The sequence below is a fragment of the Dendrobium catenatum genome, unplaced genomic scaffold, assembly GCF_001605985.2.
Source record: "Dendrobium catenatum unplaced genomic scaffold, ASM160598v2 fragScaff_scaffold_1644, whole genome shotgun sequence".
In the NCBI taxonomy this organism is placed as follows: domain Eukaryota; kingdom Viridiplantae; phylum Streptophyta; class Magnoliopsida; order Asparagales; family Orchidaceae; genus Dendrobium; species Dendrobium catenatum.
In genome coordinates this window covers 1,267,715-1,286,959 of record NW_021320106.1, presented here as the reverse complement: position 1 = coordinate 1,286,959, position 19,245 = coordinate 1,267,715, and the positions used below count along the sequence as shown (strand labels likewise).

General features: G+C 34.1%; 2 protein-coding genes across 3 annotated transcripts; both read right to left on the bottom strand.

The window, feature by feature from the left end:
• Positions 1-5,563: 5,563 nt before the first annotated feature.
• On the bottom strand, positions 5,564-12,869 carry LOC110109473 (tafazzin homolog). The gene is made up of 7 exons (XM_020840550.2): positions 12,489-12,869; positions 10,739-10,857; positions 10,584-10,649; positions 9,131-9,328; positions 7,499-7,617; positions 6,442-6,547; positions 5,564-6,362 (listed from the first exon to the last, which is right to left on the bottom strand). The coding sequence occupies exons 1-7, from the start codon at positions 12,715-12,717 to the stop codon at positions 5,805-5,807; spliced, it is 1,395 nt and encodes a 464-aa protein (XP_020696209.1). The 5' UTR covers positions 12,718-12,869; the 3' UTR covers positions 5,564-5,804.
• LOC110109474 lies at positions 10,739-19,245 on the bottom strand. 2 transcript variants are annotated; one of them, XM_020840552.2, is made up of 8 exons: positions 18,629-19,245; positions 17,098-17,175; positions 16,877-17,019; positions 16,721-16,791; positions 16,487-16,582; positions 15,495-15,587; positions 15,321-15,413; positions 10,739-10,857 (listed from the first exon to the last, which is right to left on the bottom strand). In XM_020840552.2, exons 1-7 carry the CDS (start codon positions 19,106-19,108, stop codon positions 15,331-15,333), a joined length of 1,044 nt encoding a protein of 347 aa, XP_020696211.1. In that variant the 5' UTR covers positions 19,109-19,245; the 3' UTR covers positions 10,739-10,857; positions 15,321-15,330. The 2 variants fall into 2 exon arrangements, with proteins under 2 accessions (XP_020696211.1, XP_020696210.1); XM_020840551.2 differs by lacking the exon at positions 10,739-10,857 and having other exon boundaries at positions 15,115-15,413; positions 18,629-19,240.

The following is a 19,245-nucleotide window of genomic DNA, read 5'->3' as shown; positions in this document are numbered from 1 at the left end:
TTATATGATGTATATTGGCTACATCAAGCCAAGGCCTTCCACCCAAGGAAGGGCCTCGTTTATAATCGACTACAAACACTAGTGCATTCATTTAAACTGGGCAAGGCACCTTGGGTTTTTCCCTTTTTAGGGGTTTCCACATAAAGACTCTGGTGTCTTTATGATTGCTACACCTCTATTGTTTATATGTCTATGTGCTGGATCTTCGTACAAAGCTAGGACATTAAGCTTTATATTTCTCTACCGCCGCGAATATTCTAGGACAACAATTCTCATTCCAAAAATTGTATTTGCTTCCTCCAAATCTTTCATGCCCTTTTGACCATTGTCTTTTAAGATCGTTAATTTTCTCCATGTGGCCCTTGCATCAATATGTCATGATCAGAATATAAAAGTAAAATAATATAATTTTTTCCATTGCCTTTTACATAGCAACAAGAATCATCATGGTATCTATAGAAGTCATTTTTCTATATGAATCCATCAATTTTTTGATATTATTAGAGTAGAGCTTATTTGAAACCAAAAAGAATTTTGTTGAGCTTGCAATCTTGATCTTCTTTTCCACGTATAACAAAATCCTTGGGTTGGGCGATATATATTGTCACATATAGATAGAACATGTCATATTGTGTTGAATGATGACAGAACAAATATAATATTTAAGTTATCGAGACTTTTCAAATTTATTTCACTTAAAATAGACTACAAAGCTAATAATTAACTTCCAGTTGAACATAAAATAAACTTAGAATTGTTTTTGTTCTGTCACCATTCAACGCAATATGACATATTCTTTCTATATAGGGTTTAGCCATGAATCTATGCATAATAGTACATAGCTATAAATTGGAATGAGATAAACTAGAATTAGTCATGAATGTATAAAAATAAAATAAATACTAAAGGCAACTCAGACAAATAAGAAATGATATCAGAACTACTCAACTGACTCATTTTTCTCTTTCACTAACCTAAATAGAATGCATAATATATGTGAGTCAACATAGTTCAGCAGGTCACACTAACCAATCGAACTTTTTTAATAATTAATTTAATATGTATTTAACTAAATTATAAAAATAATTAATAATAATTCAATATACTATGCAGAATAATGCTTGTAGTTATAAAAAATTTAATTAAAAATACAGCAAACGTAAATAAATAAGTGCTTTATAATTAGAGAAAAAATAATAGATTTTTCTTAGGTCCTTATATCTCATATCAGAAAGATATATCAGAATTTAGGCCCTTACGACTCTCTGTGCTAGCATATTAAAAAATAGGTTCTTATGACTCTCAATGCTTAGCACATATCATATATTAAAAAAATTCAAGCATTTATAACTTCATGTGCATTCAGTTCAATAAAACTTACTTCAACATCTGATTTTCTCAGAATAATATATTTTAAGTAGATATGCACATATTGCAGTAAAATAAATAAGAATAGACCAATTTTAAAAATTCACATAATACTTTACTGGTATATGCAGCATATTCAACTACTAATAAAAAATTTATTGTTTCAGAATTTTATCATGTTATAAGGAATTATTCGGAATACTATTTTAAAGCTTTAATTGTACAGCAATATTATTTTTTGGATCAAAATTACTCTTAATTGGATAAAAATGAAACACTTTTCAATTTATCTTGTTGAAATTTTTCAGAAAAATACCTAAACGTGTATAATAGTCGTCGTATCTACATCATATATAAAGTTACACTTTGAAAGTTTAGGGGTGCAATGTTATCTTTATTTTAATGCTATGAAATTATAATTTAAATAAGAAAAATCCTAAAATTTTCATATATTGAAAACTAAGATAACAGAATGAAACCTATCTCGATACAAATAACTTTAAATATTATGTGTGATATGTCATAAAAAATTATCTTGATCGAGCATGAATCTCGAGGCAAAATCAAATTGGAAACTTCCGAAATTAAAATTGGGACCATCCAAACTCCGATTTAAGTAAACTTACAGTCAAACTGAACATCTCGAAAATACGAACCCAACGACACCAAATTCAACTCAATCGGAGCCCAAAAGGGTCCAAATCAAAGGTCTGAAACGCTGTTGGAGGGTTTAAACCACAATTTGGATTACCGAACGGTTTCCAAATATTATGCAATTATAGTAGAATCGAGCGGCTCAACGAGACGAATCCAACGAGCCCAACATCTCTGAATTCTGACATCATCAAGGCCTTCAAATGTCTGACGAATGGTACATGATCAAGGGATTCAATATCGGCCATCCATCTAACCAATCTTCATTTACCCTTGATCTTTATCCTATTTACGGGCCATGCCACTCCATAAATCTATAAATAGACCACTCATTTCTCTTGAAAGGGGGACTGGAAGCAAGAAGAGAAGAAGGAGAAGAGAAAGAAGAGATAGAAGAAGCTCCTCCTCGACCACCGCCGGACTTCCGCAGGACCACCACTTGAGGCCCTCACCTTTATGGGACCACTGCCTGACATCGTTGCTCCATCGGACGACCACTTGAAGCTCTCACCTCCACTGGACCACCGCCTGACGTCGTTGCTCCGCCGGACCACCTCTTAAGGCCCTGAGCTCCGCCGGACCACCACTTGAGGCCCTCACCTATGTCGGACCACTGCATGACGTCGTTGCTCCGCCAGACCACCACCCGAGGCCCTGAGCTCCACCAGACCACCTGAGGCCTGGACTTCTACCGGACCACTGCTTGAAGCCCTCACCTCTGCCGGACCACCGCCTGACGTCGTTGCTCCACCGGACCACCACCTAAGACCTTGAGCTCCGCTGGATCACCACTTAAGGATCTGAGTTCTGCCAGACCACCACTTGAGGTCCGGACTTCTCCCAGACCACCGCGTGACGCCCAAACTTCTTCTAGACCACCACCTGAGGCCTGGACTTCTGCCGGACCACCACCTGAGGTCTGAACTTCTACCATGCCACCGTCTAATGCCTGGAGTTCTATTGAAGTATTGCCCAACTACAACGGTCTTTCTGAACCTGGTCTCCTACTGACTACGATCCTTCCAACCTCCATCGCCCAACGCTTGTCTCTAAATAAAATGAGAAGAAATTGATTATTTAATAAGATTTGGACCTAGTGCCACAACGCTTGTCTCTACAGCGCCACAATGCTCTCTATTAAAGAGCACGGTGATTAGAGTCATTCTGATAAGTCGTGTGTTATTTGTAGCTTTTAATGTTTGTATTGTGTGATCTTAGTATCTTACTTTGTGTTTTAAATAGCTCTTTTTTTTTTTTTTTTTTTTTTTTGTTGTCTAAAAATGCCTATTATAATTTATCTCTTATTTAGATTTTGTTTGAGATGACTTTTTTTATTACTTTTTAAAATAGTTTCTTCAGTATAAATTTAAAAAAATATTATTCTAAAAATCTGCTTGAAAAAATAGTATGAAGCATTTCTCACTAGTAAGAGAAGAAATAATAATAATAATAAATTAAAAATAAAAATTAAAGATTTTTCCTATTTTTAAAAGATGCCATTTACTGGAGCTTTTATTATGTATGTACACCGGACGGGAGAACCGTCCGGTTAAGCACTGGGTACCCAGCGGTACCTAGGGGTACCGAGTGCCGGTACCAAGCTGAGTACCCAGCAATGAGGTGATGTGCCACATTTTTATTGATATCCGAACGCCCTCCACACTCCACACAAAATAATAAATCTTCAGTAGGGGGAGAATATAGCAAGAATTGAACAATCTAACTTACAAATTTAAATCCCAACCAACAATATTTACCATCATAAAAAAGGAGATTATTGTAATGTACAATCAAGCTTAAGATAATGTGCTTGTACAGGTCAGTTCATGTTTTAAAGAGTATGTATTTTTTATTTTTCTCGAGTCATTCATATTTAGGAGTATGTCGGCTTTGCGGTCATGCATATAGACATAAAAGGGGGGATTAAAATTGAATGTTTTAATTTTTTTTATTAATCGTACTGTACAATCAATATCATACTGTATGATGAGTTCAAACTGAATTATGATAGATCATGTTCTTCGGCAGAGGATATCTCCCATTCATAAAGACAACACAAGTAGATTGCAGTATTTTCATCTATCAAAATAATTTTGTTATTATTTTTCTTTTCAAATTATAATCTATTTGGCCATTATTTTTTAGTTGCATTCAAAATAATTTTGTACTAAAAAAACTATTTTCTATAATAACTTTAAAAAATTATTTTATCAACCATAGTTTTATAAAGTAGTAAGAAAATTGTTATAAAGAAAAGAATAACTTTCTTAATGTTTTATTAAAATAACTTTTTGGTACAAAAATTTTTGTATTAAAAAATCATTTAAAAAATAATGAGAAAACTATTACAAAAGAAGCCTGCAGAATAAAAATTATGATAGAGAAAGAACATAAAATGTATAATCTTATATGACGCCAATGAGCTGCACTTGTAAATAATCTGGTACGCATCTATCAAAGCTTAAATGAAATTTATTGAATTTACACAATTTACTTTAACTTGATGGTTGAGAGCTTAAGCTTCCAACTAAGAGAGCTTGGGTTTGAGTCTTTATGTATGCGTTGTGTGTATGAATTTGTATTAAATGACCTAAATGTCCAAAAAAAAAATTATTGAATTTAGATTTGAGTTGCAGTGAGTGCATGCTTTGAATGTAATCACCATTTAACTAGCTGTACCAAAAAAAATTTCTGTGCAGACAGCTTACGGCGTCCAAAAACCAATCAAATTTAGCCACGTCACTTTTTTACTCAGTACGAATGCTCAATACGGCTGTGTACCGAATGACATGACACATTCTGATTGATCTCCGAACCATCCGTTATTCACATAGAATAATTTCTCCCGGTATAGAGGCTAGCTTAGTAGCGAGCGAATGCAAGGTATTTGAATAGTAAATTTGTGCGATTTTAAGTTAGCTCTTCAAGATATTCAATTTAGTGTTAAATTGGTTGTTAAAGCTAGGTTAAACTTCTTTTTTTAGGGGTCTTCTAATTTGCTAAAAAATAAATGCATTTTAAAATGAAAAGCAACATAAAAAAATAAAATATATTTAAATATTTTAATTTGTTTGAATTGAATGTAAACAAAATAAAGGTGATTTTTTTATTTGAAGTAAAAAAAATGTAGTATAAATAATGATAGTGGTAATAGCAAGCAATGTTCAACAATAGCGATGAAGATATATGTCGGCATGTGACAGTGGCGAACAACACTCATGAAAAACAACAATGTCGACAACATCAATGACAAATAATTCATGAATAAGTTATATCCCTTTTACTTCAAACCAAACAATCTCTTAAGCCCTCTAAAATACGAAAAATTATTCTTGTCCATATAGCGTACCGAGCGGTACCCAGTCGATACCGAGCGCCCAGTGATGTGGCGCTTTTTTATTGGTCTCTGGACACTTTCGGATAGATTTCAGCACATGGAATGATAGTACTTCAAAGATACTGCCATTCTCAAGCAAAGCTGCAGCTCTTATGGCCTATTTTTTCTCCCTACTAGTAAACCGGTTGTCGGTTATGCGAAGGATTCGTTAAATGGAAGAGAGAGCATTTGGGTAATCTATAGTTAATTTATACAAGCAGGAACAGATAAGTAACAAATTATGCAATACTCGTTGGAGATGGCAATCGCATTAACCAACTATAAATAGAGAAAAAAGCAATTAATAGGAACTTCACAGATGGTAGGACTATGAGAAAGAATAAGAATACCTACAACAGCCTTAAACTGCTTTTTGCAAAACTGGAACCAGCCAAGAATTTAGAGCCTATTTATTCCATGCTTTAAATGCGCTCATTTGATCAAACAGTTTCCACCACTTGGCTGGAAAAGAATCCTGAATGTCCTCATGGCTTTCATCCAAAAGTCTGCCGTTCTTAAACAAGCCGCTCGCAGCGAACCCCATTAACTCGGTCGGGTTCATGTAACCGCGAACTCTAGAAACAATACCTCCACCATAGCCATATGAGAAACCCATCTTAGGTGAGTTATGCTCCTGCAGCTGATCCTGACTATTATTATTTGGTCCATCAACAAGTAATCGTTTGGTGGTGAAAGGCTTTTCATCTGATTGCATGACATCAACCATGCCAAATGCTTCCCAGTCCACTTGCTGCCAAATTCCATATCCACGCTCGGCTTTATAATCTTGTAAATTAGCGGAATGTTCCAAAGCGAGTTTGTCCGCTTGGATTTTAAGCTCTCTTAGCCTGTGGCCGATTCTAGATGCTACGGCATCGTATAGAACACCTGTAGAAACATCTTCCGTGTCATCATCGACAATCAGGTCATCTAAGGGTATTGGATCACCAACAACAACCGTGACCTGCAGTTAAATATAGTAAACGAATAACTAACATAGAAGAATTCAGAGAGCAAAAGATTCTGCACTCTATATTGATTACCTTTTTGCCAATCTTTGGGAAGTTTGAACCAATAGGCATGATTTCTTGCATGCCTGAATGCACAAATGGAATGACTATGGGAATTTTATCAGCGTCCATTACAAGCCTGTAATATAAACAATATTAAACGATAAAAGTTAAATGAGAATTCTATTATAATTCTCTGAAGATATTATAATTTTCCAAAGGTTGAATCTATACTTCAAGATGTTTTAATTGATCTTTTACTTGAAGGCCAAACTTAGAAGGGAGGAAAATGGGCATTCTCATATACACATGCACAAATATGTGTACGTAGAACCTAGAGCAGTAGCTTACATTTAAAATTATAACACTAAATATGATCAAAATTAAAAGCATGACCTTTAAGAATAAGCTGCTACAATGATGCTAAGCAAACATCAAAAAGATTTCGGAAAAAAAAAGAAAGAAAGAGAGAACACAAAAAAAGACATAATCGAGTTAAAAAAGGCCACATACTTCATCATACGCATTGAGTTCAACATATTTTCATTCTTTGTTCAAGAACTTTTAAATGTTATTCAAAAATATTGAATAAAGATGAAATTTTTCAAAATCAAACTCAGGAAAAAAAAAAACTGCTAGAATAAATGAAACAAAACGAAAGGCATTAAGAGGATATGGAAAACATGTATAAATACAATTCATCATAAGTTGGTCAGCAGACTGCAGATATCCTGGATTCCAGACTCTAAAGCAGAAGAATAATGACTTTGCCTTCACATGGAACTACTAAAGTTATATGAGCTCATCTAAAAATGGAACCTTATTGATGATTAACATAGCAGTCGATGTTCCAGATGTAATAGAGCCTAGAAATGGCAACAATAGCATAAAAGAAAGAACAAATACTCTTTAATACGTATAAAAAATACTGCTAGCTAATTCAGGCCTCCCATTAAAAAAAATCAATAGTCACATATGAAGGGAAAAACTAACACATTCTCCTTTAGAAGGTAGAAAAGAAAAAAACTATTAAATTAGGTAGAAAAAAAAACTATTAATATGATGACCAAACAAATCATTTTTTGCTCACCTGCCTACCCCTCTCTTTGCAGTCCCTATCGATTTTCCGCCATCCCTAGAACGACTTCCCTCAGGAAAAATATGAACCCATCCACCATTATTTAGCTTTGACAGAGCCATATCCATTCCCTGGTTGAAATATCTTTACACCGTGAAGATCATTGGCAATGGTGACCATAGTCTAATTTGTAAATCAAATTATACAACAAAAAAGGCTTCAACAGAGACAACGCACCAGATAAAATTTAAAAAGCATACCAATATTACCGGTAAAATTTCATAACCTCCTACTTTGTAAATACCATTTTCTCACTATACAAATTATATCACATCAAAACCATTATAATTTAAACTGCTATTTATATTTGCTGGAAAAAAAAAGATGCTATATTTATTTATTGCTAAAGTAGATTCAAACCATCTACACCTTTCCTTCCCCCTCTCTATAAGTCAAGGGAGACAACCTTTTAGGACGATGTTTTGTCAAAAAAAAAGTCAAACTTTGGCCAATTCTCCCCTTGCTTTCCCATTAAAAAAAAAACACACCTAAATGCATCTAGCACACTAAGCAACTCAATCCAGCATCATGAAACACTCACACACCTTGTACTAAAAAGAGCTGAAAATCTTTCAAGATATCAAAAAGGAGTTAGCAAGAGTAATAAATATATTTACATGGTCACCCAACATAAAATTTCAGGAAACCAAAGAACGGTTAATGCCGAGTTTAATTGTATAAAGCACATTAACATTAATTATTAAACATACCAGAAAAACCAATAGCTACACTACCGCATGATGTTATGGTTTGGCTTTTCAGTTGCAGTCTATCACTTGAAGTATCTTCATAATCTCACTAGAATAAGAATAGGTAACAAAATTGTTCACTTGGATATTTTAGGATCTACAAGGATAAAATAGCAGAGATCTATCCCTGAGAACAGAAATGAAGACATTTGGAATGCAAAAGATAAAGAACGGATCAACAGAATGAGCGAATATACAAGATCTGAAATACTAGAATAAACATAAATAAAGCCATGGAAACAATGCCATAATACAATCTTTAATTGAAGAGAGAAGGAATAGGTAAAGAGATGATAAATGCCAGAACAATACAGGAATAAGTTAATGAAACAAAAAAATTTAAAATACACTCCAATAATTAAAAAAGGCTCAAAATACGGAATAGATTTCAATCATAATGTGATTTAAGTTGCAAAAAAAAAAAAAAAACAAAAAAAACAAAAACAAAAACAAAGGGCCAACCTGAAAATGCCTACATGTTAATGCAAACCATCCAAATGATTAAATATTGAACACTAGCTAGGTAATACCAAGTGCATGAAGAAACTGCACTTGAAATTGACTCAAGCATGTAAATAAGTAATTATATGACACATTCATGCAGATAATCCGATAAAAACAATAGTAATTGGTAATCAAGAATAAATTTTAAGCATTCATGAAATTTATATATAGTAATATGAAGACATAATAGAACTTTTAGCTATCTATTCATACAGTCCCATGCAGGTACTATCATCCGGAAAATCCTTTGAAATCAGGCAAATAGATTACTATATAGAGGGGGCAAACAAATGTGAGAAGCTAAAAACCATATAAAAACATGATGATGTACCTTCTGATAGATTCCCTCACCCCGAGAGACAGGTAAAACCTTAACACAGTGAAAAAATGTAGACAGGACTGGATTTTTGAAACATCGGTCAGTTGCACATAACGTCCATCTTATATTGCGAGCGTCCAACATTACACTTGGAGGTAGCAATGAAGCAATCACAAGTGGATCATCCATAGAGGCTACATGATTGCTAACCTGATATGCCAACCAAAAACAAAATCTAAATTAAATTAAATTAATAAATAATGACAGGCAGGAAAGTTGAAAGTAACTAGATAAAAGGTAAGAAAATCAACAGTGACGAGAACAGTATGCACAACAGAAAATAAATATTAGCTATGAATGCCAAAGGTTGCCAGCTTTCCAAAAATTATAAATAAGCAATATCAAATGATATAAACAAGCAGTTTATTACATGTTCCATAAAACAAATTTGTGAAGAATCATACCAGTTTAAAAATGAACACCATAAACTGTATCCGGTTTAAATTCAGCAAGGAAAAATGTAAGCATTGTGCAAACATAAACATGGTGTTGTTCATAATAATTTCCTATTTCAAAATGATCACCAATGACATGTAGAGGTTTTTATAATATTACATGGTGCTGTCCATAACAATTTCATATTTTAACCTTGCGCTCATTATGCTCACTGCTCAGTACAGAGTTCGAAGCATTCAGCTTCACTAGATTCTTGTTTCTTGCTCACAACAGTGAAAACTTGAAAGCATGACAAGCAAAAAAAGGATATATATATATATATATATATATAAGTGCAGGAGAAAGACTATGTAGAGTAATTTAAATATTTTGAGGATCAAATAACTAACGCACAACAAAACCTTTAAATAATTGGAAGGTTATAATTCAAAGAATAAATTAACTCCATTTGCTTAGCACAACAATACTAATTTGAATCACATACAAAATTTAGAAATGTAGCAAATGACAATGTTCAAAAGAAGGGAAGCAGAACATACTCTAATTTCAGGATTTGAGATTAGTTTGGCACATTTTCCTCACTTTTCTTAGATTGTATGTGTGTGAGGATGTCCAGAGGATAACACCATCTCATTGTAAACAAAGGACACTTTGGAACCAGAGACGTATATGTTGTTCCATGCAAGACAATGCTATCATAAGTTATAAATTACCACTAGTAAACATATCAAATACTTAAAACCTCAATGTCACAAAAATATTAGTGATTTTTCATATCTTCATTTGCAAATCTCACATCCAATAAAACATTAAATATAACATTTTTTTACTAATACATCAGGTTCATTAGGCAAGACTTTATTTTTAACAATAATCATTGTATGTGTTGACATCATTATAAAATGGGTGAGAATTTCGGATAATGCCACATAACACATATAGAATAAACATGTACTCATAACTGCATCTATTAATCAGTTGCATTACATAGAAAGATTTTCTAGCATACCGTTACAAGAGGTTTTCCAAGTGGCCTGTCCAATAATGCGCTATGCAATTTCTCAACACCATATATCTGAAAGAGCAGAAGCGAGGTTAAAATATCTAGTTGGGTAATTGGGCAATTCAAGTGAGCACTATTCATTAGTTGGCAAGTTTTGATACCTGTATGTGATTAAGACCATGCATAAAAGCATGACAGGCATTCCCAATAACTGGGACAGCCAAAAATTGAAGAAAATGAACAATCGAGGATCCATCAATCGATTCAAAATCCTTTCCAACTGCAATTGCACAACAGTATAAAAAATTAATGATTGAAAACTAAATAATAAAAAGCAATCTTCCCTTGGATAACGGATAAATAAAACAAAACGAAAAAAAAATGTCTTTAATTAAGTTGATAAAGAAATATAAAGACCAAATATTAAAAAGTAAACCCTCATAATCACCAAAATAGGTAAAAATATCAATCCACAACAACTAGAAAAAATAATCATGTGGTTACAACCAATAAAAAACTGAAGAAAAAAAAAAGTTTATTATTCCACCAAACCACCATAAATCCTCTCTCAATTGATTACACTTGTTGCGTCCAGGAGTATTCGCGGCGGTAGAGAAATATCATATTTATCGTCTTAGCATTGTACGAAAATCCGGCACGCAATCAGATAAGGAGAGAGGGTCTAGTATTTATGAGACACCAAGATTTTTATGTGGAAAACCCCTGAAAAAGAGGGAAAAACCACGGGGCCTAGCCCAGTTTGAACGAATCCACTAATATTTGCAGTCGATTACAAATGAGGTCCTTCCTTGGGAGAAGGCCTTAGCTTGATGCACATCTTATAGAGTACATTACATAGATGTGAGACGTCTGTTGGTGGCAGAGGAGAGCTCCGGCTTCACTTGGGCGGAGTTTCGGCGTCAGGAGGGAACTCTGTTGTAAATTGAGAAGAATTTCAGCATCACGTGGAAGTTGGGCAGAATTCCTGCATTCTCCCGAATATCACGCAGAATCCCGACGTGTTCGGGAGGCAGGACGAACTCCTGCGGTGGTCGAGGAGGAGAGGATTCTCCTTTTTCTCTTTCTCCTCTTCTTCTTCTCTTACTTCACTTGAGTCCCCTTTGTGTAGAATGAGGGCTCTATTTATAGTTTTTCTGGAGTGGCATGACTTATAAATAGGTGTGAGATCATGGACGAATTGAGAGTGGTTTGAATGGACGGCCGATATTGAACCTTTCGATCGTGCACCGTTCGTTGGACATTTGAAGTCCTTAATGATGTCGGAATTCAGTGATATTGGGCTCGTTGGATTCGTCTCGTCGAGCCGCTCGATTCGAGTATAAGCTCGTTAAAATCGGAGACCGTTTGGTAACTCAAATTGCGGTTTGAACCTTCCAACAGCGCTTCGGGTCCTTGATTCGGACCCATTTGGGCTCGGATTGGGTTGAATTTGGTGTCGTTGGGTTCGTATTTCCGAGACGCTCAGTTTGACTGTAAGTTTGCTGAAATCGGAGTTCAGGTGCTTCCGAATTTAATTTTTGAAGTTTCCGATTTGAGTTTTGCATCGAGATTCGTGCCCAATCTAGATAATTTCATGATAACGTATCAACACTAAACTTTTTGCATTAAAGAACAATATTTTAACAGTAGGCGACCACTCAATACCCGCAAGAAATAAAACCATCAAAGCAACTTTAACGGTTTAACCCTAAATCAGCAGTAACCAACAATCAATCAGATGACACAATCACCACAGGAAAAAGATAAAAGTTCAACAACAGCTTAATAAATCTTATACCCTAAAAAATAGCTAATCGTCTTATAAACAAGAAATAGTACAAACAGATCAATTTCCTAACAAGTTTTTACACATTAAGAATCCTACATAACCAAAAGAGACAAAAAACGCACCACGTTTCCTATAGAACCTCATGGAAGATCGATCGGCCGACGAGTAATCCCTCCATAGGCGGAGGACCCATCGGCGGATCGCTACAGAGTAATCGGTTTCAACATGCCATCGACGGTGCCGGTCAACAGCGACACGGAAACGGTCACGTATCCGCAGCTGTAGAGCTCGCACTCGATCTTTCCACAGGGTTCCCTCGAGGTCGATCCATTCACCCGCCGTAGTCGCCATAGCCAATCGTAATTGGAGATCGGAACAAGGCACGGGAAGCAGTCGTCTTGCTTTTTAGGGTTTCGTAAGAAGCGCGAGCTGAAGAGGAGAAGCAGGAGAGTGAGCGCCCTTTGTTCTCGTAGACTGGTGGTTATAAACTGCGGATCCCCCGCTTTGTCCTCATAGTAATGAAAATATAAACAAACCAAACAGCACTAAGAAATGGGACCCAGACTATTTTGGGTAAGTTGTCAAATCGGATTAACAGGTTGGGTTGATATCTTTTTAAGGAATTTAGGCTCGTTTGGGAAGCGATTATTAGATCGAATACAAAGAAATGTTTGATATGTGCTATATTTTTATTATGTATCATTGTGCTTTTAGTATTCACAAAGATAAAATTATATGGTTCTTTGTGTCCGGTCTTCACATGTAATAATTTCTCTCGTTTGGAACAGTTTGTTTAATGCTTTTTAAAATAATTTTAGTGCAAAAATTGTTTGAAGTACAAAAATTTTGAATTTTAAAAAAAATTGTTCTAAGAAATTATTTTAAAAAGCAGTAAAAAATTATCCCAAACAAAACTTAAGACTTCATTTGGGATGATTTTTTTTTTATTACTTTCTAAAATAGCTTGAAACTTAACTCATATTTAATCTATCTAAAGAGCCAAAAAATGAATCCAGAGACAACTTGTTAGTAACATGAATCCCTCGAACTTTACTATAACCCATATTCCATTAATTTTTTTTATAAACTGTCAATTATAGAATTAAGGATAATTGATAAAAAAAAAATCATAGCAACAATTACAAGAATTTAAGGAAAAAAATAAACATGTCACTTTCAAGTTAAAATCAGATTCATGAATCAACTCATTCTATCAGTTAATTAAACGAGTCAGAATTTCAAACTTAAACCCGATTGTTTATAAGATAGGTCAATCCGAATGCAAATTTTTTGACGGAATTTATAGGTCAAATTTGACGCCCCTAATTTTGGAGAAATTATTTAGTGCGGAGTTCGGACGTAACTCTATGTCCGGACTCCATTAAATTTTAACAAGTGTAGTGGATACAAGGAGATTTAATTGGATTTTGTTTTTTAGGTCATTTTATTTTTTATCGTGGCATTTTAATGCTCACAACGCAAAAACGCAGCAAAAGAACAACAAAAACGAAATAAAAGCACAACAAATTACACATTCTAAATTTCTAGAAAAAATTTCCTACAAAAGAGCACAATAAATATCAATGTGTCCTAATATAATTAGAGTCCAAATGTAGAGCTACATTTGAGGATTTGAGGTGGCATAATCCGCTTCCAAAGTGGGACTGGTTTGTGTTGTCAGGTCTCAAGTCTTTAGGGCAAGGATTCAATATTTTTTTCTTATTTACATGAAAAAATATATATTTATCAGAATATGCTAATCAAAATTTTAAATATAATTAAATTTCTTTATATGTTTTAAAATAAATATATGAGTGGTATGTATACAAATCCCCTTATATTTTTTATATGTATTTGACTTATATTAATTTTTTTCATTTAAAGTAAAAGGATTATAAAATAAAAATTTTATATAATAAGGGGTTATTTAGTTTGAAGTTTTTAAAATGCAATTAATTTAAAAAAAAATTATATGAAAAACTATATAGGATGTAGCAAGAAAATCCTAATTGAGGTACGAGCACAGCACATTCAATTATCAGCTCATGTGGCACACCCATGTTCTTACAATTAAGATCTTCAAAACCATCTTTTTTATGCTTGGATATAAATGTTAAATCAAATGAGCACTCTATCTTTTAAATTCTAATATGTTTTGCAATTTTTTTCAAATCTAAGGGTGCATTTGAGATAACAATTTCATAATTTTACTTTGACGATATATTTATGCTATTTTTCAAAAAAAAAAAAAAATGGTAACAACAACGACAACATCAAACCTTTATGTAGGAATTTTTTTTCTTCATTTTATCCTATTAAAAGTTAAATTCTCATTTAAATCTAATAAAAAGATTAATTCTAATACCTAAGCTATTTTATCACTTTAATATTTAACTTATTGTTCAATTCCGCATAAGATCTTGCTTATTATTGCATCTAAATCTAAACGTGCAAATTTCTTTAAGCAAATCACTTTCGCATGAGATTTGTTTCACATCACTGAGGCTTCGTTTGAGATGGCTTTCTTATTGTTTTTTAAAGCAGCTTTATAGCACAAAAATTTTATAGTAGAAAGCTACTTTAAAAGCAGTAAGAAAGTTGTCCCAAACAAAACCTAAATTTTAGAATTTTTTTCCTCTAAACTTTCTCTCCCTAATTAGATATAATATGTTGTTCATGTATATCAAAATATGATGCATATTATTCTCATAAACAAAGAAACAAAAGAATGCCAACGAGACTTTGATATGAAGAGTCTAATTAGCAACATATGTGGGCAGCAATGATTAAGCTTTCAAACTAGTTTATCTATCAGTAAAGATGATTTCATAAAGAAGCTGGTTGCTAAGAGAATGACTTGACTTGACTTGACTTGACCAAACCAACCATTAAATGAGGGATTAAGTATATACAATTTCAATCAGATTTCACAGGTAGAAATGGAAACCACTGACCATTATGATTCTAGCAGATGAAGATTCTCTCTCCAGGGGCGACATTATCAAGGTTCATGTAATTGACATCAACCACAACATCACCAAAATCATCTGGAATGAAACCAGATAATTCATATTAATCCTTCATAAATATAGGAGGGTTAAAAGAAACAAATTGTGCACAGAACAAACCTTCATAAATTGTCCTCACAAAGTCCACATAGTCTGGGACGAGTTTCTCGTAAATGACTCCTCCAGGATGAGCATCCAGTACTACCAGGGTTCCTAAATCGGAAAATCACAGATCTTTGGTGATACAACAATGGAGTTTGAGGCTTTGTTTGGAACGGCTTTCTTACTGTTTCTTAAAACAGTTTTCTAGTATAAAAATTTTATTTTTTTACTAGAAAGTTGCTTTAAGAAATAGTAAAAAATCGTCCCAAACGAAGCCTAAGTAATAGACTTGAAGTGTTTGATAACCATGTGTTACTTTACGAACAAAAACATTGAAATAATAAATTATTGAATCACTATCATTATAGCCAGTAAAGCTAGAGATATCAAGGACTAGCAGAGCTTCGCAAAGAACGCATAACTGTCAACAGTAAAATGAGATGGTCTGCAACAACTAAATGCAGTGTCTCATTATCTAAATTTTAAGAACTTACCAATATTAATTGTCTAGTATGCTCCAAGAATAAGGATATCTAAAAAATAAAAATAGAGGCAACATTGTTTAGGGTGCAATTATGTCACTGGTACACGAGGTTTAATATGCTTAGAATAAACCCTCTAGTACTCAGCTAAAAATTTATATAAAATGACAGATCATTTGCAATGGTTTATAAAAGTAGAATGAGATATAAATTTTATAGTTTAAATAATACCTTACATTGATGACAATAGCAGTTGCTAAATCTTGAACTTAAGGTGCTAATCAATTTTACTCTTATCCATAAATGAAGCTTATGAGAGCATAATATTAAAAAACAATTTTTAGTACTAGACAAACATTGTAAGCATGATGTAGAAATAGTTTGTATTATCTGAAAATTTCACCAAGAAACTGAACTGAATCATGGATATAACGCAAAAAAGAAAGAGAAAAAGGCAACTAATCTAATTTACTAACGAAAACAATGCAAACAACTATTTTGTAATTGGATCATAGTTGGAAGTCATACCTGGGGCCAACCAGGCTTTTGTAACATTTGAAGGCAATGGTGCGAGCCAAAGTATGTTCCTCAAATTCATGGAATCATCATATATCACGGTTGATCCTGAATCAAATATATAAAAGTGATAAAATTGCATAGCATTTTACAATTCTTTACGGAATTGAAAAAGGAAAATGGGGAACATCGCAATAAACCCAAGTGACAAAAACATTTCCAATCAAGCTTTTATCACAAAATAACCTGTTTGACAAAAGCCCAAATTATAAGGGAACCTTTTCCTTTCATATGCTGGATACTCTCTGGCATGAAACCTGAAAATAAATAAATAAATAAATATTAATTATATCTATAAGCATGAATAAGTTTACAATATAAATTGTAGCTATATCAACTTACAATATACCTAGTCTTCCAGAATCACTGGCAAGGAAAAGATGTCCATGGAACAAGTCATACCGATTGAGTGACACATTCATACCCACAGAAGGTGCCCGTTCCACAATCAGTTCAAATAGAAATTCAAAGTAAGAGTTCAAATCCTGTTTAAATCATTTAACTATTTATTGAACAATCTCGACCACAGGAAGGATTTAAGTATATACTTTTGTTATGCAAACCTTATTTGCAAAGCGATACCCATTTGGGGTTCTTGTTAGTTCACATTTATCCTTCTTCAAATCCTCAACATCTGGAACCTATGAAATAAAAAACGAGAGAATGAGCCTTTCCCTGGCTTAAAAATGGTGATTACAAGTTGAATCTGATTGGATACCAACAACCTTATGTAGCTCAGGGTGACTAATGAGTAAAAGAGCATAATTAGCATCATAATAGAAAAATATTCAATCTCACTAGAGGTGCCAGGCCAGCCAGTTGAATCAATTCTATCTTAGGCGATAAAGACTAAGGCTTTGTTTGAGACGACTTTTTTTATTGCTTCTTAAAGCAGCTTTCTAGTAAAAAAAATTAAAGAGGTACTAGAAGAGTTGAAGAGTTATCAATAATAGAATGAATTTCATGGAGTTAAGGGGGTGCTAGGGGATGATATCACCAAATGGATAAAAAATAAGGAATTTGGCCCAACCTTTATTAAATGACAGAGCTTCACCATTCAATCTTATTCTTAACAATAATGAAAAATATTCACATTTAGTGAAAGTGAAAAAAATCCAAAGTTAAACATGGAAAATCCAATCACCAAATAACGAATATAATCATAAATACCCCAATTGCCCACAGAAATGAATTACTTCATTTCCTATGTTACGAAAATCTGCTAAACAAGTCGTTGAAATAACTTTTTGACCATAAAAACCATGAAATTAATGGTGTCATACTAAGTGCAATTGTAATCTACAAACAACATCTATATTATATGAACCAGAAGAACATGCTAACTGAATTAATCATAGAAAAAGAAAGAAAAGAAAATCGTGTTTCCTATTAACAGGAAAACTTCTACCTAAAGGTTCCTGATGGAGTTGAGTAATAATGTTTATTATATTTACTTCTTATTATTTGTATTGAATAAGAATCAAATTAAATAGATTCCTTGTAGCCTTTCTGGTTCATTTTACTTCTAGAAATGGATGGATTTTCCATCAACACTATTAGTACTCATTTGGTTGATTATAAATAGAAAATATGTTTTGAAAATAATGATTTTTTCTCCCATTTTGTATGTGAAATTCAAATCACAATTTCAGGAAGTTTTAAGACTTTTATAGAGCTGAAATCAAATAATTATTTTCAAGTACACCCCGCCAAATGATTTAAAAATGTTATCATTTTTACAAACATGTTTCCAACTTCAAGGAACCAAATGGGGCCATGAAAAGAGAAAATTACAATAGCGATCATACTTTATAAAAGTTACTTTTTTTTATTTTTTTTCAATAAGGATAATGCTTCTCACACCGACCAAATTTGCTCATAAAGATAAAGTCATTTGTCAAAACCATGCTTTTATGTTAGATATCACAGACGTAATGTGGAAAATGCGTTGATCATACTTCACGGCCTAATAACACAGTACTAAAACTCATGTATCAGTCCCTAATCAATACCAAAATCTCGCACACTCCGCTGTCCAGTGCTGAAAAAATGCCACTCAAAACAAAAATTGCATTAAACCATGATCCTACTCACCAGCAGCTTCGTTGGATCCAACGACCGCTGGATGGTTCCAGGGTCCCCGCCAGAGTCAACGGCGAGACGAGCAAGCTCCATTACCGGGGCCGGTGGCCACCAGACCATCTCATTCTCCTCATCCAGCTTCGTCCTTATCAGCTTTTCCGAGATCTTCCGCCTTCCCTTTAAGGAATCGGAAGCTGGAGGGACGAGAAATCGGAGGCAAGATCGAATCTGGCGCGCCTCATCTCGGGGGATTCGGCCGGCGTCGTGCTTACTTCCCAAAAGAGAGAGAATATCTGCGGCGATACTTTGGGAAGGAGAAGGCGAAGAATGGCGCGAGGCTGAAGAGTGAGAGGAAAATAGCTCAAGGGAGAGATTGGTGGGGAATTTGGGGAGAAAGGGGAGGGGAGAGTGGGAAGAGGATGAGAGGGCAAGGGAGAAGGAGAAAGCAATGGCGAAAGAAAACTTGGGGGAGAAAGAAGATGGGCTAGGCATCGCGCTGATCTTCTCCTCCTTCCGTTGTAGCTGCGATCGCCATTAACCAGTGATGCTGCTAAAGAAGATAGATGCGTTTGCGTGCGGAAAACGTGGGGGAAAAAAAATAGAACAATAAGAGAAGAACTTGGGTTGCG